Below are 25,135 nucleotides of genomic sequence, written 5' to 3' on the forward strand. Positions count from 1 at the left end.
ACACAAAATTACTTTATCTAAATTACTTATATATGACATTTTTTTCCCTTCTTTTGTTATGACCTGTAATAATGTATTCTCCATTATATATTGTGAGCAGTGCCCCAGGGGTATAAGTCACTGGGAGAAATTACACAAATTAGTGATATTTTTTGTACACGGCAAACGGTATAGTTGTTGGTCAGTACAGTGTACGTCACAATCCGCTGACGAAATCAGCAATTTGAGATAAGGCATAGCTGTGGTCAACTTATATTTCAAACATGCATAACTCACGCTTTATTGGTCCAACTCAAATCAAAATGTCACCATTGTATTCATGTTATTATTTTGCTTTTGTATAGATGAAGTTATTAACAGGGTTTGATTGCATATTTACCTTTAAGAGAATATCGCGTTGGCGTGACGTAGCTTAAGAAGCCACTGTGTTCGGGCGACACAGCTTATAATTTCGAGAAATATTATTTGACGGTAATGGTTTTACTTATAAAATGTTGTTCGTCGTTCTGCATCTTTATCAACCTTTCTTCCAATTGTTTGACCCTGATTTCCAGACTTAGGAAGTATCAAAATAGTCTTATCTAGCTACGATGAAAATGCTGAAAATACTTACGTTGCCTTCTTCCCGTTGCTTTTTGCACTGCAACTAGAAAAGGGATCGGGTTATTTTGTCAAAAGCAGTTATAGTCAATACCGAGCCAAATCAATTTAAAGTTCGGGGAAAATAGATATAATCCGATGAAGGTCAGATGCATGTTGAATAATAGGATCAAGGAAACTGCTGGGCATTTAAAGTATCGCAAAGGGTTCGAACTAATAGTTCAGGTACGGTCGGAATAAATATGACCTGCATCAACAAAGCATAACGGTGCCTACACACAAGTCGTTACTGTTCACGTCTTTAGTGTTCACACTCAACAGAACACTCTTTTCCCCTTTTCTTTTTTATTTCACAGCAGAACACTCTCTGCCGTCTATGGTAGCACAGCCCCTTTTTTGTATTGGGGTGGGGAAGGGCGCTTGAGGGCGTGGTTGATTAATCCCCTGAGGCAATGAAATTCAACTAAAAGCAATGTTTGTAACGTTCACTTTTTATTCCTTGTTTATGCGGTATCACTCCCTGAGAACGTTAGCAAAATGACATGTATGGTAAGCCCTTATGATATGTCAAGGGCTCTTTTATTGTGCGAAATTTATTGTTTTGTTGAAAACACTGAACAGACAATATTTCGCTTTAAACAAAACTTTATCCTCACATGTTTCAGCTTGGAAAGGAATTTGTTAATAAACCCCGACAAAATTAAATTAGTTTTCTAAATTTAGTTTGAGTGCCCACGGACAGCGTTGTGCGGTTGCAGAAAAGGATTTTATTTTAACAAAATCATCCTTCTCATATTTCATTCATTAGATGAGGAATTTTGCGTGGGACAAATAACATTGGTTAAAGACATGTGTCCCCTGTTCGATCCTGGTATACTTTCAATAATAAAACGATTTGCGTAATGTTCTTTACAGGCCCATTAACAATCGCTAGCACTTGCAAGTACGTTAATGTGGGTGGGGTGGGAGTGATATGAAGTTACTGTTCCGGTATACCTTTTCAACATTCCTGTTCCGTCTCTTGAGGTTATTATATCTTAATTGTACAACGATCTTATTTGACTGGTCGTTATCAGTCTGTCTCCATCAATTATGTTACCTCAGAAAATCACAATCTATGGTGCGGAGTCCCACAAGGCTCTGTCGCTGGCCCGCTACCCTTTATGATTTTACATCTCCCTTGCAAGATATAATACATGTATTAGCTCACAATGTAAGACATATGCAGACGACGTGCAATTGTACCTAACATTTGATTCTGGTAATTTCTCTTCTGCTATTCAAAAGGTGAAAATCGCTTAAAGGACGTTAGAACTTGGGCACTTCAGAACATGCTTTCTCTAAATGACTCTAAAACCGAATTTCTTCACTTTCATTCCAAGTTATGTTCTCATGCCCCACAATTTAGTTTACAAATTGGGCAGTCTTTAATTAAGCCATCCTTTATGGCCCGTATGTTATGGATTCTTCCCTTACTTTGTCTAAAAATTTTGATGCATTTTCTAAATCTGCTTTTGGAGCTATAAGGAAAAATGGGGAAAAGTCGTAGGTTTCTCGACCAGTATACAGCCCATCGTCTTAGTCATGCTTTTGTCACATCTAAGCTAGATTGTTGCAATTTCGCTCTCTTTGGCCTTCCTTAAAAAAATTACCTGAAAGCTCCAGCGTATCCGAAGCACAGCAGCTCGTCTTGTTTCTTGTGTTCCTCGTTCTTCTCACATTACCCCATGCTCTTCAACAAAACTTCACTGGCTTCATATCACTTCTCGCATCAGTTACAAAATTCTCCTCCTTACTTTCAAGACTTATCATGGTTTCGCTTCTTCATATTTTCTGACCTCCTTCCCTGATACACTCCTGCCCGGACTTTGCGATCTGCTTCCCAATCTCTCCTCTCTCGGTCTCACACTATTTCTTACAAAAAATAAGGTCAACGTTCTTTCTTTTATGCAGCTTCATTTCTTCGGAACAATCTCCCCGTTCAAATTCGCAATGCTAGATCTTATGATACATTTAAAACAATGCTAAAACACATATCTTTAAGTTTTGATCCTGAATAGCCCTCCAACCTTTTTCCTTTCATATTTTGTAGATTAACGTAGGATACTATTAATGTATTAGTAAGTGATTTGTAATTATGTTCATGTATTATTTTCATTTGCAAAGTTAATTGATTTGATGTAATTTGTAATGCAAATTCTGTTTCATTTACTTGTCAACTATTTTCCTTCTTAACCGCTAAAAGGCATTATGCAATTTGTGGTATAGAAATATATTATTATTATTATTATTATTATTATTATTATTATTATTATTATTATTATTATTATTATTATTATTATTATTAAGGAAAAGATGCACACTGCAAAATAGGGTGCAATTCTGCTACAATAGCTTTATTACCATGTTGACGTTCTTCATCAGGGCTAAACGAAATGACCAAAAACATTTGGGAAACGCCTTTTAATAATATTGATCAGATTACGTGTAGAAGGTAAAGAGTAGGGGGCCGAGATATGACCCTTGAGGGACCCCATATGTAACATGGGAATTATTGGAAATTACATCATCTACGAATGCTTTTTGTTGCAAGTCAGAGTTATATGATTCTATCCTCGAAAGGACACAGTCGCTCAAACCAAAATAAGAATGTTATATATTCAATAATAGTTCATGATGGAAAGTGTTGAATGCGGCACTTAGATCCAACAACACTATTAAATAGTATTACTTTTATTTGTCATATCTTCAGGGCGCCTCCTTGCTATGGAGCGTGTCAAATGGAGCAGATGTTATTCTACGCTGAGGCGTATTCATAGTTTTTTTATTTCATAGGGGGCGATTACTCCAAAACGAGATGGTATGCCTCAGCTCTTTCGCTTAACAAAGTTCTACTACAGGTTAACAAAAGGTGGGGGTGGGGTATACGTGTATGTCAATAATGGTAGATTACTTTACAGTGTGTCTGCCTTTAAACGGAGGGATGGGGTAAGGCTTTCACCCCCTCCCCCCTCTCGCTGTTAAAGATGCTACTTCCACTTTCAAAATAACCAGACTAACCTTTCTTACTCACAGTTCATTGATATAAGTCCCAAAGGATAATGACCTTGAAGACAAGATTTAAACAAAGATTAAGTGTCGGCTGACGTAATACAATCCATCTTCAAGCTGTTGTCTGCACGACAAAAGAGAGTAACGGTATTACCCATATACTTGCTATACAGCCACTTCAGCGCGTAGAACGTGGCTAATATTCCGTATACAAATCTTTTTTTCTGAATACCTTTTTTTCTCAAATCTTCCTCTCTCAATTTTTTCTGTCAAGACTGAATAACATTATCAATTTAATTGAGCATCACGCCACTTGTTAACACTCAGTTAATATCGCGTCATAGAAGACATAACAAACCATAACTATTAACACGTTCTGACGTTTAATTTCTAAATTCGTCGCAGGAATGCCGCAGGGTATTCTGTTTTATATTACATTTACAAATCCCTCCTCGATTTTTCCGCGAAGTTGAAATACAATATGAAAGATTGAAGGCCATTATTGTAGCTGACGAAAACCCTGATTTGGATTGGACGTGTTACTATGGTGACACATGTACCACTTGGTTTGAGTTGTGAGATAAGTACATATATCACTTGCTTTTCATCATGTTTCATCTCTCTCAAGACACTCTTCAATTCGCAAGTCACGAGTGCATCCGCTCCATCCCTCTTCTCTTTCCTTCTCTCTCTCTCTCTCTCTCTCTCTCTCTCTCTCTCTCTCTCTCTGTTTCTCTGTCCCTTCTCTCTCTCTCTCTCTCTCTCTCTCTCTCTTTCTCTCTCTCACTTTCTCTCTCTTTCTTTCTCTCCCTTTTTATATATCCCTCTTTCTCCCTCCCTGCCTCTCCATCCATTACTCTCTTTCTCCATCTCAATACCCTTCAAACCTCTTCTTCCCCCCCCCCCCCCCCTCTCTCTCTCTCTCTCTCTCTCTCTCTCTCTCTCTCTCTATCTCCCCTCTCTCTCTCCATCCCTCTATTTTCCGTCGTTTACTCAAATGTATTTCAAGTTTCCAACGACATGACATTGAATCCACGAATTTTAAGTAGCGTCAAATATACTTTGTACTACATTCCATTGAATTATTCTTTTCGACTTCAAACACCAATAACTATTTTTAAAAAGAAAGAAAGAAAGGACAAAAAGCAAAATCTACAATTCCCAGTTCTATGAGCACTATACAAAATATTACCACCAGGTGGCGCTCCAAATAGTTGTTTGAATTCGTCATTAAGCTAGTTGGATGAAAGGAAGCTGTCCAGCAGATTTCATTTATAGCATTAATTGCCTTCGACAACACGTTAGTAACAATATGATCATGATCAAAATGAATTATCAGTGCGAACTAATTAAGACCAGTACGGTTAAAAAGCTTGACACATTTTGCTGAGCTGCTCTCTGTTCTGTTGTCTTGAAGGTTGGTGCTTGAATTTGAGGAAACCTTCATATATTTGCAGGACTATGCCTTCTTTTCGCATTCCCAAACACTATACGAGGCTCTACGTCTTTATGACAAAACTCTGCATGCGCCTTCTCTGGAAAGACACAACTCGGTCCCCAATTTTTATTAGGTTTAACAGGGGGAAACAAGGTTGTTTATAATCGTTATAATTCCACTAGTATGACCATGAAATTGCTTAAAATGTAACTAATAATATGAAATGTTGAATACATGGAATATCATGAATCAAACTCGAAAAGGTGGGGTACCACATTTGATAGAAGATAGGTACTTTCGACCTTCTAAAAAACCCTCAAATCCAATATGTTTACGCGCAAAATAAAAGAGAGATGGCGCTATTTCGCGATTGAAAATAGAGATTGATTGATCATATATTATTTGCGCCACGCAGCAGCTCGCTCTGATATCAGCGGTTCCTTGGTTGATGAAGGGGTATTAATTTGGCCCTCATCTAGGCCCCCCCCCCTCTCCCACTCCCCCTCCCCCTCCCCTCCCCGACATGTTAAGCGAGAGCATTAATGTGGTCGGACGCTTGATTACAGGTTGAAATTATGTGAAGGCTTATTTTCTGTTGATGTTGATGTTAGAATAGTTTTAAAGTCGCGTCGAACGAGTCAAGCATTTTCCTAAAAGGGAAGGTAGATGTAGTCCTTGTTTTTTAACCTAAACTTCAAAGTAGACTACAACAAGCTTTTAAAAAAATAATTTATTTTCTCGGGATTTCGACAATGGATGATTTAGCCGTGGACGAGTTTCCCCTGAGTAGCACCAACTAGGGGCGAGGCGATTACTCGGAAGGATTTTCCTTTTTGGGGAAATTGTCTGCAAGTGGTTTCATAGAAATAGCTGTCTTAAAAATCTATTTTATGTATAATCATTGTTCATTATCACCATTATTTTTTTTAATTATTAATGGGTCAGACATTAAGTAAAGTCAGTAAGTTCATTACTTCTGGTATATATTCAACGAGATAATACATCCAGATTAGCTTTCCTCCTGAAATAAAATATTTCATGTGGTAGTCCAATATGGTCGACCAGCGCAGCGTTTCACGTAACTGTCATACATGTTCGCCAACAAACCGTTGAAGTATAGGCCTATCGGTGAACTTGCTCTTATGACGGATTCGTGAAACCGGATGCTCAGCACACTCGTCATCCTCTATACTCTTTAGCTTTTCATACATGCCACTACCGCAGAAAAAGAAAAAATGGGGTAAATTATCCATATTACTGCTAGAAATGTATATCCCAGTAGAAAGTGTGTTTAAAATATTAAAATTATGCTCCGATAAACAACATTCCTCTCGGAAAGCTTTGATAAGGATGTTTACTTTTCCAAAATTATACTCCGAGGCAATAATTCTATGGGTATTCATTCTGTTACGTCCGAGATCATTCTCTTTTCCCTTTTACACGCGGCGCGATAATAATGTCATCAATATGTTTCAATGACTGATGTGAAAACTGTACAAATGATATATCAATACTTAATCACATTGCAATATTTCTAGATTGCAAATCATTTTTCATCAAACCAGTTGGTTGTGAATGAGATTGCGTCTTTGCAAATTAGACGACATTGAAAACAAAAGCTTTTTTGGCATTACTGACGCTGTTGTTTCTTCGTTTTTTTATCCCTTTGTCTCTTCCTCTCTCTCTCTCTCTCTCTCTCTCTCTCTCTGTCTCTCAGTGTCTCTCTCCCTTTCTCTCTCTCTCTCTCTCTCTCTCTCTCTCTCTCTATATATATATATATATATATATACATATATATATATATAAAACCCTACATGGTACATCAACTCAACCCTAATCCTAACCCTAAACCTAATCCTAACCCTAACCCTAATGTCTACTAAATGACTCATTTTTTCACTCCAAATGTCCCTCCAATGACGCCTTTAGTAAAATTACATATGTAGAGAGAGAGATATAAAAAAAAATTGGGCCTTCTATGAGAAATAAAACGTAAAAAACGTTAAGAGGACACCAAATTGTCCTCCTAATGACAATGTCTACTTAATGAATCATTTTTTCACTCCAAATTTCCCTCTAATATACATATATATATATATATATATATATATATATACATATATATATATATATATATATATATATATATATACATATATATATATATATATATATATATATATATGTCGCTCCCCCTTCCATGCTTATTTTTCTCTTCCTCATCGTGATGATTTCCTTTTCAACCCATGGAGGAATAATTTATATTATTCTTGCTATTCTGGGATTGTTCTTTCACGCCCGATATACTGACGGCGCGCTCAAAACCTAATTAAAATGTTTCTGTGATGTAAAACTTAACAAAGACTAATGAGATAGTCTAGAGTGCATTTTCATCAACCTAATTTAATGTGAGTGAGAGTCTGTCCTTCAAAATTTTCCTTTCCTGGCAATATCGAAAACAATGGGTTTTTTTTTTACTGTCGCAGAAAAGGGACACTATCTGACTATTCGGTTTCCAGAACATGCTTTTAATGAATTGTTTAAAATTAATGCCACGGTAGGCCATGAATGGCAGGCTAAGAAAATTGAATATTTTTAATCACATTTTGAAAATTGTCAAGATATTTTTGTTCTGTAGTTGCTTCTTTTCCTTTCTATCCTTTCCATAATCATTAAAGGGATTGGGTAACTTTAATTGTCTCAGATTCTGAAACAAAATCTCGGATTTAGCTCATGCTGCAATGATAATTGTAAACATTTAGGTCAGTAAGGAACCCCATGAAACTTACAAGCCGATCGCCTGTCTGATTATCAAGATATTTATGATTGGAAATCGAAATTTAAAAATTCGTTTTCCTAACGGATTTTATTACACTGCAGTCTATTGGGAAAAATGAGTAAAACCGGTCACTCATTGATTTTTACTTTTTTGAGGCACTTGATGATCATTTTGAAGCGCATAACACGTAGGACCATGCATCTCAGATTTAACATTGTTAAACGATGCCTTTAAAGCTTATCTGCCATAGTTTACAGGAGGGATTAGACCGCCCTACAAGGTCACTGGACAGGTGGTTATCTCATCAACTCAGCTCTCAGTTAACATAAGAAAAAGAGGATCATGGGGGACCAATGGTCACCGATTAGGCATTGTTTGTTATATAGAGGGCGCAAGTAGCTACCAGTAGTGCAGTGGGCCTTTAAGAGTAGTGACAAGCGTCGAAATAGCATACAGAGAAATTCAATTTGAGGAATAGTGAGACATTGAATGGATCTGATGTCACGTGACACAAGACAGGATGTGTAAGGACGTTGCAACCTTCAATTTTCACGCTTTTGTCTTCTTCAAAATAACATTCATTTCCTCTCCTATCTCTTTTGTTTAAATCAACAAAATATTAAAGTTATAAAAGTGTACATACATAATGACATAAGATATTTAACGAAGCATATTAACAGTTCTAATACAGGGAAGACGGGATACTCCTTACAGGCATAGGTATGTGTCGGATACGTTGCCATTCCGCATCCATGGTCCTCGTCTGTTTTATATAACCAGGGATAATTTGAATCACATCGTAATATTTCCAAAGCTCGAAGCATTTTCGCCAGCATCATGCCAATGCATTTAGTATAATGAAAATTAGGCAAATTGCAAAAAAAATGACTTCTTTTGATATCGCTGACATGAAATGATATTGAAATGTTATAAAGTTATCTCGCTGATTATCTCTCTGACTACATGTACCTCTAGAGCTTCATATTTTTTTTTCTCTCTCTCTCTCTCTCTCTCTCTATTTCTCTCTCTCTCTCTCTCTCTCTCTAAGTACCTCTATATATATTCATCTTTGTATCTATCTGTCTCTCTTTCTAACTGCCTCTTGCTCTTTCTCTTTTTTATCTCTTTATGTATCTCTTTCCCTCTCTCACTACCTCTGGCTTTTTCTCTTTATATGTCTCTCTCTCTCTTTCTCTCTCTCTCTCTCTCTCTCTCTCTCTAAGTACCTCTAAATATTTCTACTTGTATGTATATCTATATATTTACCTCTCTCTCTCTCTATTACTATCTTTAACTCTTTTTCTTGTTATCTCTCTCTCTCTCTCTATAACTACCTCTAGCTCTTTCTCTGTCTATCTCTCTTTAACTATATCTAGCTCTTTCTCCTTCTATCTCGCTCTAACTACCTATATTTCTTCCTCTGTTAACTCCCTCCCTTCACTCTATCTCTCTCTCTCTCTCTCTGTCTCTCTCACTACCTCTATCTCTTTATATTTCTGTCTATCTATATCTCTCCCCCTCTCTCTAACTACCTTTCTCTCTCTTTTTTCTTTCTATATCGTTTCTTTTCTGTTTACTCCCCTCCCTTTTACACTCTCTCTCTCTCTCTCTCTTTCTCCTTCTCTCTCTCTATCTCTCTCTCTCTCTCTTTCTCTCTTGTTCAGGCTCTCTGGTATCGAGAAACCTCTCACCCATTTCATCGTCCCCTGTCAATTTATGTATGTTGACCTTTAATCAATATTTGTGCCCTACAACTTATACACAGTAATGAAAATTGTCCTTCTCCCTAGTCAATGTCTTTATTTAAAGATTGCAACGGCACTTTAATTAAATGCTCATTATGTCATGTTTTGTTTTTAGAGTGGGCCTATTATGTTTTTAATATGTCCTTGTTGACGCGTTCCAATTCAAACACGTTTTAATAATACACACAATGTAATTATATTTTCAGTGAGAGATAACGAGTGTTTTTATTACCTGAATAATAGAATGCATGAAACAATGTGAATATAACTTAGATATATAAAATGTCGATAATACAATTTGCTTAAAATGCGATGAATATTTACCTAAAAATGTCAACGTTGACAATCATATTTTGAACACATTCGATAATAAACACAAACAAGGAAAAACATTAATTTTCCATTTCCGTCACATCATTCATTTATTGTAGTACTTCATGAAAAGCAAACTGGCATAATAATATTGTGACGCCATTAGTAATACAGTGTATGTCTACATCATTTTACTCACAAGTTCTACTTGTACTACGTGAAGGTAACTGTTCAAAAATAACAAACCTATTATAATGATTGGTAAGAAAAACAGCTGAAGTTTGGCTTGTTGCATAATATGAAACTTAAAAGTTAAAGAATCCTCCTTGACAGGCATTTACCAAATGATGGACAAGGGATGTGAAAGTAATAAGGTTATGTATCTACAGCCTCATTTTTGTCAAAAATACATTTATTTTAATGAAAATAACAGCAGGCTCCCTTTACCAATGATTTGTGAACACTTTGCCTTGCATTTATTGTGGGTTAAATATTCCGTTTTCGTAGAATCTGTCTATTCTCGGTTTTCCCAAGTTGTGTCTGACTGACAGAGTAAGTAGGTGAACCACAAATATAAAAATCATACATTTGAAGAAAAAGAAATCGTTTCTAAAGGGGACTACATTGCATTGACATGATCAATTTTAGAATATGAATGCATTTAAAGAGCAATGCTTTTCAGGGAATATTTTTTTTCTCTGTTGTCCTTCCACACTTGCTTATTACAATGAAAACGCCCACAAATAAATTGTCCCCTCTCCCCAGAACTCAACCTTCTATTAAAGCCCCTCTGCACTAATTTGGCATGAAGGGATTAAACCTCCCTGCAAGGTCACTGGCAGGTGTTTATCTCATCAAATCACCTCTCAATTAACATACGAAAAATGGCATCATGGGGGAACAACAGGTACCGCTAAGGCATTGTTGACTGTATACAGTGTGAGTCAAAAAATAGTTTACACCTAGAAAATTGCTAATTATTTTAAAAATCATCTATGAACAGCAAATTACAATACATCTTATGAAAGAGTTTTTTTTTATCCCAAATCATTTGGTATCATATTTTTTTTGGGGGGGGGGTATGTGTTCACGCTTGGATGAACAGGAGGCATTGTTGGCGAGAGTGCAAAAATCGACTTGCGCCAAAGTGATGCCTACAGTATGTATGATGTTGCGATTAGCGGAGTGAAAGAATGAATTGATGTATCAAATGAAATGCTTTGCATATGCTTTGTGCAGAAGCAAAGTCACACACATACACAGACGCGCGCGCACAAGTGTTCGTTGATATTTGATATTCAATATTTGATATGTGTGGCATGATTTTAATTTTGTTAGGGATGTTATTTGCATCTGCAAAGAACGAATTAATACCCAAATCCCAATTGGTTTAATCAAACATCACGTAAGCAACTTTGGCGCAAGTCGATTTTTGCACTCTCGCAAACAATTACTCCTGTTTATCCAAACGTGAACACATACCACACAAAAATGATACCAAACGATTCGTGATAAAACACTCTTTCATAAGATTTATAATAATTTACTGTTCATAGATGATTTTTTAGATAATTAGCAATTTTCTAGGTGTAAACGTTTTTTGACTCACACTGTAGAGGGCGCAAGTAGCTTTAAGTAGTGCAGTGGGGCTTTTAACACTATGAACATAACTGACAAAGAAAGCGGACAAAATATACAGTTCCTTAGGTAGACAAAGGAACATCCCTTCACTGCTATTATGTAAAAAGTGAATATGCATGTGACACCAGTCCTGTTCTACACATTTTTACATAATAGCAGTGAAGGGATGTTCCTTTGTCTACCTGAGGAACTGTATATTTCTTTGTCAGTCATGTGCATAGTGTAACAGCTTCACACCTTTATTCACTTGTTCGATACACGTCCTTTCATGCAGTGACAGTATAAACACACTGTTTATATTTAAAGTGTCAATATTTTCCATCATCGCAATCCTACATGTATCTCGTGTGGAAGGATCTCCTAACCATCGAGAGAGACATCGCCACGCTTCGTAATTCAAAGGCGTGTGTATCCTTCTAAATTGTACGCTATTACCAATTCCCATTATCTTGGCAATTGATTTATGTAACATTTATAATTAACCGACAAGATGCTCAAAAGATTATTTTGACATCATTTCAATACTCATCAATTGAAATTTACATTATACATGAATATGTACATTTAAGGCAATGTACTGTATCTCCATTCTGGTCTATGCAATTTCGAAAATCAATATTATTTCCGAAGTAATGTATACTTTTAGACGATATAGTTAAATAGATTAAATAGTTAGATTAAATGATCAGTCTCGTCGGAAGTATAGTATGTCAGTAATACCAATTGCTTTAGGTTTATTCAGATATATGTAGCTGCAAAATGCAGTGTTTTCTTTTGGTTAAAGATGACGAAAAGTGTAACACGCTAACGTTTTTTGATGTTATAACACAGAGTTTAGTAAAAACTTGTTGGACATTTGTAGTTCATTTTCTAACACTTCCAAAATATTCTTTTCGGCAGTTTGAAGTTTGCAGCGTCATATTTGAACGAGCTTTTGAAGGCACGTAATAATGATGTCGGTCTCAGTCGTCGTCACGGCATTCAATAAGCGAGTTCGTAAATAGCTCTGAAACGCATGACCCCAAAATATCCACAGATCTTAGACACGATGGATACTTCCCACCTGTGCATTTTAGAATAATCACTGCCAAAGTGATGGAGGTGCTTCATGAATACCTTTTGCTTGCCTCTTGAGAGGAATACTTTCACCTGTGTATCATGTACTGTTGGTGCATAAATTAATACTTTCATGAGCATGATCCGAGCATTCGTCTCAATGGTTTTACAATTTGGGTACGAATGACCTTTATCTGCCCATGCGCAAATCCTAATTACGAACTCGCTTATTCTAGGGATCAAGGCCAAGATGATGGCAAGGACAATATGTTGTAGTCTGTTATGATCTCAGTCGAGGGTGAGGAGTGGAAAGAAGGAAATAAAGAATTACGTGATGTTTGTTCGACCTTAATGATTAATGTAGACATAACCAAGACAGTGCTGGAAAGGGTATAGATTTTGAAAGTCCATATTGTGTTGGTGAATAGTCTTGTCTATAAAGTCACTGTCAGTGGCGGATTGGTAAGTAGTCCGCAGATTTTAGACTTTTCCTTTTTACCTCCAAAAGACATGTCAGTTCTTTGGTTTCACGGATAGTTAATTTCTGGTCAGAAAGTCGGTTGATCTAGATAGAGTGTGGCAGTCGAACTAAAATCATGTAGAGCCCCTCGTCCACAATGGTCCTGAAGTACTTGGTCACACGTCGGTAGAGTCAGCTGCGTTGAGTCGGTCTTATCATTGGGGACACACTAGGTGCATTAAAACGAGTTAAAGGTATAGAGTGGTGAAGTGTGACGTCATAACAATTCTATTTTTGGACTTTCTCAATTTGTTCTTTATTTTCCGAAAGAGCATCAAAATTAATGTCCACATGTCGAAAACCAATTGAATATGTTAAGTATTGGCTGAGATATGACCATCTGAATAAATATATGTCCTATGGAAACTCAGTTTCATATGCTCTGGCTCCTAAAGCTTCGGTACTCTATATCATTAAGGATTTGAGGGGGATGACCCCATCCGCACGTCCACAACCACACAACAAATCCACGCAGGGAGTGCGTTCGGGGTCCGGTGGTCCTGTAAACAAAATCAAAATGTACAACCTCTTCTTGCTCTGTCGTCGGTATATTGTCAGTCTCGTAGTTATGGCATAGCTGGTATAGGTTGTGTTTATATTTTTCTTGACTTTCCAAGAATTCGTTCAAATCCCTTTCAAAAGCAGTCATTTTAAACAATGTGTTACGAATTGCAGTCATGTTACAGGTGGACACGGATTTAGAACGACAGAAAGAAATCGGAAGTCTGTGAAGGCCGACGGTTTGACGGTGAAAGGTCATTCAGTTTTCAATGTGAATACAATTAAATATATATATATACATTGATGCGAAAGAAGTTAGTTGAAGCGTATATTAGGATATTAAGTCAGTCAAATTAGGGTTTATTTCAGTTGCTATCTTCTTCGGTCTTACAGAACGCTGTAAAAAGAAAAGCATTTGGGGAGTAATTGTGCAGTAAGTGTTACTTTAATAAGGATGCAGCGCCATGCACGTCTACATCATGTTAAGTCAGTCGATCAAGAGGAAAAAAAAACCTTGCGTAGTGAGGGAGATATAGTAGTGCGTGTGTTCTTTTCAATCTTTGTATTTTTTTTTCTTTCGGAAATTAGTTTATATACTCGTAAATTTTTCAAATGAATGAACGGACAACAAACCTCGCAATAATAAAAGTATAGGAACTGTATACTGTCGGTGCGCATAGCAGTCTTCAGTGTTGGACTGTAATGTTGGTACATGCATCAAGGTACTGTCTCAGTCGATAGTAATAGTCCGTGTTTTCGTCTTTCAGAATGGTGTATTTACTATGTAATTGTATACGTTAGCTGTCAAAGGTAAATTACTGTACATTTAATGGGGGTAATAGGTCATTGTGCATTAGGACGTGGGATGGGAGATGTCAGTTATAAGAGACGAATCTTATTTTTGGACAACTAATGTCATCCATTTGCTCCGTATGTCTGCAAGCCGCATCAACCTGCTGTTATACCAGCCACTAGAAACTTGAAATAGTTGACGTAGATTCTGTCATCACATTAAACATGCCTACGATACGCAATACCTTAATTACGTAAATCAATCGGTGACAAAATTCAGTTTGCGTAGATGAAACGCGAGAGTCGAATTCATATACTATGACATTGTTTTATCATTCTTTAAACAAATTAGAATTAAAGAAGTCACCCGAAGAATCAAAAGTGGTGTAATTTGATGCCAGATTCATATCATTGCGAAGCCTTACTGATCAAATATAAGAACTTCCCTCTTCAAAATATAAATGTTCGGGGCCTGCAGTAATCATCTCTCAAAAATGTTAATTTTGAGATCCAGATTTTCTGCCTTCAGCTTTCCTCCGTAGAGCGTCAAGATTCGTGACGTCACATGCGAGACACAGCTAACCCCAAAGCATTTAACGCCTTTCCCTGTCTTTATTATTTTGCAGCAAATCATCCGTGTTTTTCAATAGAAAATCAGTTGTCGTGAATTTTCTTCGGGTGACTACTTTAAATCGGTTTAGCCACTGCCATAGAGTGTTTTGCAGTGGCAGAATGATCAGAATGGCTAAAAGGCATTGCCGGTTCACTGAAAGTTCACTTGTCCTATTGGTAGGGGACGTCCATCGTGTTCCATAAAAGACTGTATCCAGTATCTGTCTATAGTTCTACAATAATCCTTTGTGCATTGACAGGTTCATGACATGGAAGTAGCCAAGCTGTCAGTCGTACTTATAGTTGCAGAGGCAAATTTTGATATTTTCCGATCGCGGATTTTTATTCAGTTTGTTTTAAAGAATGAGTTTAAGAACTTTAATAATCTCTATACTTTTACATAAGCATTTAACCTTCCAGAGATGTTTTGCCCTTGATAACACATCCTTGGACCGTGTATTCAATAGCACGTGTTCCAATATGTATCAATTTGTGGAAACATTTCCCCTTCTTTACAGAGAGTAATGTTTTAAGGCATTATTACCATAGTCCGTGGTAAACAATATGTGTTCCTTTTCATGCAAACATTTGTACACAAGTCTTTGCACGGGTTTGATAACGTACATCCTACCAAAGTGTATGTTCTTTCTTTCTTTCTCTTTTTTCAATAATTATTATTTGTTCATAAGTGATGTTTTCGGCCCAATCTGCATAATCTGCTCACACGGCAACCATTTTGTCCCTCATAGGACTCCCGTTCCCGTTGCTAAGCGACTCGTAGCTATGCTCGGGCCAGCAATGTTTCGCATCCGATGGACCACCACGAAGCCGACGCGACGGCGACGTCGTCAGTTGCGTCATGGCGGTGTTGCCACGTTCTAAATGCGCAACCACTTTCCATTGGTTGTCGTAGTGCACGCCGGGGAGGAATCGGAACGCAGACTTGAAGCCGTTGCGGAACTTGGCGTTCATCCAGCAGTAAATAAAAGGGCTGTAGACACAGTTGCTCATGGCTGCCAGGAGTACAGTGAGGTAGACCAGCTTGATGTAGCGGTAGTAGAGGACATTCTCGTAGACCTCCTGGAGGATGTTGAAGAAGTGGATTGGTAGATAGCACAAGGCGAAGAGAAGAACGACCATAGCGAACATCTTGACGAGCTGAAAATATAGACAAAACAGAGAATGACCCGTTAGTTTGTTAAACAGTGTTACGCTTTTATAACAGGCTCCCCTTATGGAAATGACTCTCTAGCTTTAAAAAATGGACTTGTTTTGACGTGTGAATTGCTTATTATGGGTACTTTTTTTTTTTTTTTTTTTTTTTTTTTTTGGGTGGGGGGGGGGGGCTTCCAACTTAATAAACTGGGGATCTGTTCTTGGCCAATCAAAAAATTATATCAGCCCCATCTACAAATTAATACACCCTACCCGCACCTCCAGTCAAAACTCAGACGAATATTTTGGAGGACCAACCAACCAAGAACCAAGATAGACGTCTAATAGTCCCAGCGTTTATTGGCACATCTCTTCGTATAGCGATGTTAAAATCTAACGACAGACAGGTATATACTATAATGTCCACACTAACTACTCTGACATGAAGAGAGGCAATCTTTAGTACAACGATTTTAAAGGGTATTAGAATCGTAGAGCTGAACCGAATTATCCAGAAGAAACAAACCATTATCACCAAACATAGTTTCTTTGGGCATACGTAGTATCCTCAGCCAAATTTCCCTACCTTTGTTTTTGACTCGTTGATCTTCTTGTCTCTGCTAGCTTGTGTTTCTCCGGGTGTTCGTCTACTCCAGATTACATAACCAATCCTACCATAGGTAACAGCCAATACACAAAGTGGTACAAAATATTGGATACCCATCAGGATATACGTGTAAATTTTAGATTGTTCCCAGTGGCTCTCAGAGCAAAATGTTGAGTCCCCCTCTACGCCGACCGTGGAAAATATTAAAGAAGGTAGCGCTACTACGCACGCGACTACCCAGATAACCGCGATGACTGTCAATGCTTGTGATGATCCCATACGTAGAACTAGAGGATGGCATATCGCTATGTAACGGTCCACACCGATGGACACCAGCGTAAAGATACTCACAGACACAGACACGCTTTGGATGTACGATACCGCTTTACACATGAACTCCCCGAAGGGCCACGTCATATACATTGCGGCGTAAAATGAAAAATTGACACACATGACCGCCATGAGGATATCGCTTACCGCTAAATTCACGATGGAGTAGTTTGTGACGGTGCGCATGCGCCGGTTTCCAAGCACAATGTAGCAGACGATAGAGTTCCCACCAACGCCTAACACAGTCACAAGGGCAAAGATTACACCATAGAGGGCTTGTATCCATGGAGGTTCTTTGTACAGTTCCCGTATTTCTGAGTAGTTACTTCCAGATATTACTGAGTAGTTATCAGCCGGTACCGATGAATTCAATATCACAATAATAGACTCCATCTTTATATTGTTTTAACTTTAATTACTCAACATAAATCTGAAATCAAAATACAAATCTTTAGTCCTGTGTTTACTTCCTTGTTCTGTCGACAGGACTGAAATCCGACTTTTTCCTCATGAAAGTCTTGTATACCCCAGCTATTCTTTCCTGGGTGCACACAAGGATTAGATGACTGGGGCTGGTAACAGGTTTAGTAGCGATGTAAAACGCGTCTCTGAACTCAAACGTAACATAGCGCATGCGCCAAAGGCGTCAGTGGATATACTTCATGCCTTCTTTGACAATTGGCCGTTCCTATGTGTTAGTAGCATTGACTGGAACAAACAGGAAATTAGTTTTCACTTTGCTCTCTCGGTTGTATCTCTTGTGGTATATCGTCGAGAAGAAAATGTGTAAAGAACATTGGTTTCCCGGCCCATACCACTACAAGGACTGATTACATAATAATCTCACTTCGTGTTGCGTTTTCAATTATGGATGACCATCAACAAGAAAGGCCTGAAAAAGGAAACAGAAAAAGAAGTTAGAAATTAATTATACAGATGAAGAAGGCAACAATTTTATGACGGTCTGTTACTTACGTATTTAGTCAATGCCCGCCCATGGTTATTAAGACGCATTGAAATTGGTTCTGCCACAAAACATCTGTATTCAACAAAATATTATTTCGTGAGATGGTCGCAGAGGTGCTGCGAATTTCACTGTGTGTTATCGGCACATGCTAAATATTTTAAATACTAGAATCCCTGTCATCTCTATTCTTCTTTCTATTCCGTGTTCACAAAAATAGTGTATCTTGCCTAGGTACTTTATTTAATCAGCATGTTACCAGATTTGTATTTCAGTCAAGCTTCTTTTACGTACGACCGAATATCTTAATGGATTACAATTGTGAAAGAATAATGTGTTGATCAATTTTCAGCAACATGATATCTCCAACAGCGCAGGTAAATGAATTAAACAACCCGCAATTGCAAAGTTCAGTTTTATGGTGACTTCTGTGGCGCGTAATCGGTATTCAGATCAATGACATTTGTATTCTTTTCTGAGCAGGTGTTATGTGTTTATCTAAATACAGTAGGGTATCGCCAAGAACTTAAAGTCTTTGAGAGAGAGAGAAAAAAAACGTCCCTGGGAAATCACTATTTAGAGCTAGACTTTCACTCCAATAATGAAATGTAAAATGGTGTGTATAGAAGTTAAAGGCTTGCTTAACTGAGCAAAATGGTTAGGACTGAGAACCCTAGAGTTTCCGTCGACATTTTCTCTCGAGGGCGCTTTGTATTCTTCCAGGGACTGAAAAGAGCATTCATCAGAAAGAGTCTCTAAAGTCACATCGATGGAATATATTATGATCGTTTCAAGGAAAATAGCAACAGAAGGAAAAAGGCGACAACTCTGCACTATCTAGGTCAAGGCTGGCGGCACGTTCTAGTTAAGGGAAGGTTCACAAAATACAGACATTCAAAAGCAAAGAAAAAAGAAGGCAATTCACTGTAACACCATAACACCTTTACGTAGCTAACCCACGCGATCATAAACACTTTCGGAAAAAATAAACTTAAGGCAATTTCATTAGTATTGTTCATCACCCATTAAAATACGTTTATTTCGTAACTTACGAATAAGAGGTGGACTGGTTGAATTAGGGCCTTTATTTAATACTTTCAAATGTAAGCTTTATATATATATATATATATATATATGTCACATTCTCAAGAAGCATACATGGGGACGAATTCATTTTTCACATACTTGACAAAAAATCAAAACTTAGTAAGGGTACAAATAATAAAGTCGTTAACTGTAAATCTGCCCACTAGCACACTTATTTCCCAAGAGACAACAGTGTTGAATATTTGAAATTAAGGAACTTCGTGAAACTTTATTTTAGACTTCAATAGTCTTTGGGATATTGGTATTATATGTTTTAGGGCAATGCATTATCTGAAGACTTAAGTTAAATGTAACCAATTATTTCACCTTGAATTTCTCGAAACTAATAATACCTGATAATTGTATTCGTAGTGGATAATCATGATTGAGAAATTGTGTCGGTCATTTGATACAATTCTAATGGAGAACGCCAGGAGAAATGAAAATATTTATCTTAAAAGGATACTGAGCTTGGGAGGTAAAGTTCAGATCCGAACAGTTAAGATACGTAACGAGAGCGCATTATCACAACATGAATACGGGCAGGTCGGATTAGGGCGAGAAACTAGAGGTGAAAGATCAGTTTGGCATGAAAATTCCGCTTCTGATCCTCCGGAGATGTTATTGTTATCATTTTTCATTTCCGGACTGTCCTTTTTGTCTTCTCTTTCTGTTTTGTTTTCTTTTCTTCGTAAGAGATGATCGTGGGTCATGTTATTGTAATGTTTCTCATTTTAAGACTATTTTATTTTTGTGAACAATTCGAAGAAAACTTGAGGAAAACTGAAATCATTATTGACCTTTTTAACATCTCTTGCCTCTCTAGGGGAATATCAAAAACATGAAGATTATCGGAAACCCTCAAAAGGATATATGAATTCAACGAAATGCATTGAGCAGTTTTCTTGACAAAATTTGATACCGAAGTTCGTAGGAAATACTGAACAGACCTCTTTTGAAATAGCATGTTAGATATAGACCTCGTATAACTCTCAAAACGAATATGACGTTACAAATTTAGTGGGGTGAATTCATCCATCTTTTCAGAAAGTAATATAAAAATAATGTTAGCGCTTGGCCTATGGATTGATTACAAGAAGGTCGGGCACTTGCCATGAATTTGCACATAGAAGAGACAGGAGGCGGGCAGGCGGGGCAGCATAGCTAGGGGTGTTTCACAAAGACTAAGATCGACCTTAAGTTGGGCTTAACTATGGCAGACCGTTCATGCCAATGTGTGCTTTCACAATTTACTGGCATTGGTCTTTCAAGGGACGTACACGCCAGGGTCACAATTCTACAGAATTTACTTTTTTTTTTATTATTCATCATTGAAGGAAAACATATCTAAAGTTCAAAATCGTGAGAGCAAACAGTGGCATGAACGGCCTGCCGTAATTAATTCCAACTGAAAGGTGTTTTAGTGTTAGTCAACCCCCCCCCCCTGATATGTCACTATCTGACAGTTGCTCCAGAGACATTTGCAATTGGGTTTGAGGTTATAGGGTTCAGTTAATGATTAGCCTACAGTGTTTAGTCTCCGGTTGAATTTGTCACTGGAGCATTACATGTGTCGCCAGAGCTTAGTTATATGCGAATGCACTGATGCGTGACTTGTGTAGTGAAAAGACGACATCTCATGTCTCAAAAAACGCCTCCCATCGTCTTAAAGTCAAAATAACGAAATAAAGATCCTTTTTTCCGTTTTTGTGGAAACCCCTGTTATTAAACGCTTATCACATTGCAGTAAATACTACGATAAATTTCTACTTTGAATTTGCATAGCGCATGATAATGAAATCCAAGTCTCTATGCGCTTTACATTAAAGTACGTAATAATGAAAAATATAAACACAACTGTGCGAAAAGATAGTTCCTTATGGCTTTCTTAAAAGTATCGAGAAAAGATAATATGTCTAATTGTTATGGGTAGAGAACTCCACAGAGTAGGAGCTGATGACATATGAACGATCAGTTTCCGTTTGTTTTAATATTTACAGGGTGTACAGCCAGAAGTTGATCGAAGAGTATACAACTTGAGTGTGTTTATGAATAATTTATGATATACAGATAGAGTGAGATTGTTATGTGCCTTAAAGCAATTAATGAGTATATTGAAAACCACACGTTACTCAAAAAGGCAAACAGTTGTGTCATTTGAGAATTGGTGTAACGGGGTCTCTTGAACAAGCACCCGCTATCAACCTTACTGCTGCATTTTGGATTCTCTGAACTCGGTTTTATTCCTTTATGGAAGCCCATAAAACATTGAATTACAATTGCCTCCATGATACAAAATCAGAGCATGAACAAGAATTTCAACAGATCTTCTATATTAAGATATTGCCATGAATGCCAACTGACATGTTTGGGTAATGTGATCAGTCTTTGAAAGGTGCTTTAATATCCATTATAATATGATGACGTTGGTCCTAATCAAATGATTGGTTGAAAGCGTACACGTGACCATGCATTTATTCAGCCTAACGAAAATTTGGATAACTACCGGTCATTATCCTATGGTAATGACCAGTCATTGGCGATCATGTTTTGCGATCGCAACCATTGAGATTTATCGTTATACTTTTACTCGCGAAAATGGCTGCCGCGGAATTTAAAACGCATTAGTTATTTTCGTTATAGTCATAGATGTAGACCTAATGTACGGACTTTGAGATGAGGGTGCTTTATCAAATAACAAGGACCAACGTGATAATTTTATAAAACAAATAATACACGGCATTTTGTTCTGGCATTAGTAAAATTACCCACACTCGGTACCTTTGAAACAGTCCAAACACCCTCGGCTATCACCTCGGGCGTGTTAGACTGTTCCAAAAGTACCTTGTATGGGTAATTCTTACTAATGCCCTCACTGCAGTGCATTATTTGTATATGACCACACCCAAATTGCCTGCTTCGCTGACAGAGGTGAAAGAAGAGTGCAAATAAGATGGAGCAAACTTTTGTCTTGGATGCTGTTCTGGATGCATTGACAAGTACAGCGAAACTTATGTTTAGTTGACCAAAAAGGAATGTCCTTGATGCACTTATTAACACGACTTATGACAATATCTATGTCACTTGTTGGGAATGTTAAGTATACCTGAATGTCATTTGTGTGTATCATGGTCCATGAGCTTTGCTGATTTCATTCATCGATGCAGTACGAAACGCAAAGAGGACAGGCCCTATAATAGAGCCTTGCGGGATTCCCCAGTCATTTCCGACCGAACAGGTGTACGTTCCAGGAGATATGACGACAACCACTTGTGCAGCACTCCTTTAAAACCTTACCGCTTCGGGAGCGTGATCAAGAGAAAGAAGGATGTAATTCTGTACTGTACGATTGTGTGACGAAATAATATGGCTCGACCGCAAAACCAATTGCATCGAAGTCGACATGATTATGTCCAGGGGGTTTGTGAACATGATTAATGAGGGGGATAATCGTTGCCTATGATCAATTGGACGTCGAGTAAAAGATAAAAGAAGCAAGCTCATGATTAAAATCACAAAGTCATGGAACGGTATGGGGTTATTCACACTTGAAATACAATTTCCTGTGCGGTCACATGTAAAAATGTCGTTTGTATAATTTGTCATGCTTTTTCCCCGTAGACTTCTACATAAGTCTGAAAACTAGGGATTTCAGTGGCTCGAGCTCTAATGGCGTGGCAATATACCTATTGCTTTGAAAACGACAGCAAAATGATATTTGAACCCGCTGTCCATATTTTTACGGACTTCTCACCACCGACATGTTTTATAACGAATAACATGAATAAAAATACACACAATTTGAAGTCAGACATTTTTGTTGTTGATGCAGCCACATTGTGTTTCAATAATGATCTTGTTTGTGTGTGGTATTAACAATTTCTCCAAAAGATTTTTGTTTGAGTGTTATATGTTCTCTTGTTCCGAACGTCGCATCGCACTGTTCACTTCCATGTCATGATACACACTTCAAAAATTATAAAACAGTTTTCTTATCCTTCTAAAAAATATTCTCCAAATACGACATTAACAAAAAAGAATATACAAATCAGGGTCGAGTAAAATTTTAAGTCTGGCATAAGCTGCTCCCTGGGAATATTAGAGGAAAATATGAAAGCTTTGTGATTTAGAAGAGATTGCCGAGCCAGGAGACATTATGAAAAAAACAAATTACGAGGCACATCTTCGATGACACACCTTCTTAAAAGTACTTAAGAACACAAGGACAATTCAGTACGCGAATCTGATATATTTCTAAACATAATCGGATCAAAATCATTTTGAAGATGTTTACAAAGCTGGCAGAGTGATCATGAATACTTGAAATTTGCATTGAAGGACATCACAGTTAACCCGATTTTATGAGAACAATGAGACAATGACAAAAAAAATCAAGATGACGTTTGTAGCGATATCTCAAACTCCTGAAAGGTCATACAAATATAACGCGTAATGCCACGTTTTTCTTCCATAATATGCGCAAGTTTTCTCTTTGAAAAATATGTCCTTACATCGGGTTTTTAAATGGAACAAAAGCAACTAGCTACAAAATTTACTAATCTTGACGGAAGTTGGCAACCACATAGACGAGCGAACAAGCGATGAAATACTGATTCATTTGGATTAAGAATATCAGTTTTAACAGGAAATACAACTTCCTGATTTTAAGGAGAACCGTTGGAGATTTCATGAAAAGAAGATCCATGAATTCTATAGTTCAAGTTTGGTTAGATCATAATATTCAACCTCCTTTAACATCATATTGCCGACAAAATTTTGTGTTCCTCTCGTCAAATCTGTTCTTGATTTTGATAGATGATACGTGTCCTGTTAAACAGCATTGTGCCATGGCAATAGATCGCATATGCTCGTAAGTATTCTCTTATAGCTCAACTCCTTTTCAACTTTAGTCTTGTAATGGATGATCTGTCTCTAGTTCAAGATCACTTAGATAATATTGCTTAATATCCCTCACATCACATTGTCGTCAAGATCATGTCCTTCTCTATACAACAATTTGTATTCAAGATTATAGTACATAAGTACTGTAATGTCTCCCCTACATCTATGTATGCAACATAATAACTGTTCTAGTTCAAGTTCACTTGGATAAAACTGCCTTACAACATGACTGTCGTCCCAAATGTTGCGCTCTTCTCGTCAACAATACTATAGTAGATAATGCATATTTTCCATCTCGCTATAGATCCAGTTCATCTGTTTTGTTCGCTTTCTCCTACGATTCAATATTCTATAGAGAAAGACATCAATATCTTTTCGCTCGAGGGGGCGTCACTGTCTGATTACCGAAGCGCTTGACAATGGAGACAAAAGATATTTCAACCAGACGATATCAAGGATACTTGAGACAGCTCTCCTTTATGATTTCGAAATTTACTATTGGACCTTCAATATATTTTATCTGATAAATGTCATGCGTTGCAATGTTCTTTAGATAACCACAATAATACTGCTCAGTTCTTGACAGTCAAAGAGAAGGTTGAGTTCTGGAAGGAGGTGAACAAATTATTTGTGAGCGTTATCATCGTTATTATGCAAGTGTGAAAGAACATTAGAGAAAAAAAGTTCCTTGAAATGCATGGCTCTTTAAATGGGTTCTAGGACACCTACCCCCTGGACAACCACCCCGGATAACCACTCCTAGGATAACCACCCTCTAGAACAACTACCCCCTAGGGCAACCACTGTCTAGGACGACTAATCCCTAGGACAACTACCCCCAGACAACTACCCCCCCCGGACAACTTTAAAGATGATTTGTATGTCACATGTTTGTGTAGTCCCATATACATCTTTCTGTGTACAGTGCGTGTGCCAAACTTCTTACCATTTTGATGACTCCAGAACCTTGCAGTACATACCAATACTTATATGCTACACGGTCAACTTTTTTCTGATCGATTCCACACCGTTTCTTTTACAATA

General features: G+C 37.5%; 1 protein-coding gene across 1 annotated transcript; it reads right to left on the reverse strand.

The window, feature by feature from the left end:
* Positions 1 to 14,910: 14,910 nt before the first annotated feature.
* LOC578044 (RYamide receptor-like) lies at positions 14,911 to 18,016 on the reverse strand. The gene is made up of 2 exons (XM_778233.3): positions 16,789 to 18,016; positions 14,911 to 16,205 (listed from the first exon to the last, which is right to left on the reverse strand). Exons 1-2 carry the CDS (start codon positions 17,530 to 17,532, stop codon positions 15,768 to 15,770), a joined length of 1,182 nt encoding a protein of 393 aa, XP_783326.1. The 5' UTR covers positions 17,533 to 18,016; the 3' UTR covers positions 14,911 to 15,767.
* Positions 18,017 to 25,135: the final 7,119 nt, after the last annotated feature.

The sequence above is a fragment of the Strongylocentrotus purpuratus genome, unplaced genomic scaffold (genome assembly GCF_000002235.5).
Source record: "Strongylocentrotus purpuratus isolate Spur 01 unplaced genomic scaffold, Spur_5.0 spur5_scaffold_10, whole genome shotgun sequence".
NCBI classification, from domain to species: Eukaryota; Metazoa; Echinodermata; class Echinoidea; order Camarodonta; family Strongylocentrotidae; genus Strongylocentrotus; species Strongylocentrotus purpuratus.

Excerpts from the sequence above, each read along its gene's own strand:
- LOC578044 (XM_778233.3), bottom strand. The coding sequence starts at position 17,532 with ATGGAGTCTATTATTGTGATATTGAATTCATCGGTACCGGCTGATAAC. Across the intron at positions 16,206-16,788 it reads TCAACGAGTCAAAAACAAAG|CTCGTCAAGATGTTCGCTAT; the intron begins GTAGGGAAATTT and ends CTATATTTTCAG.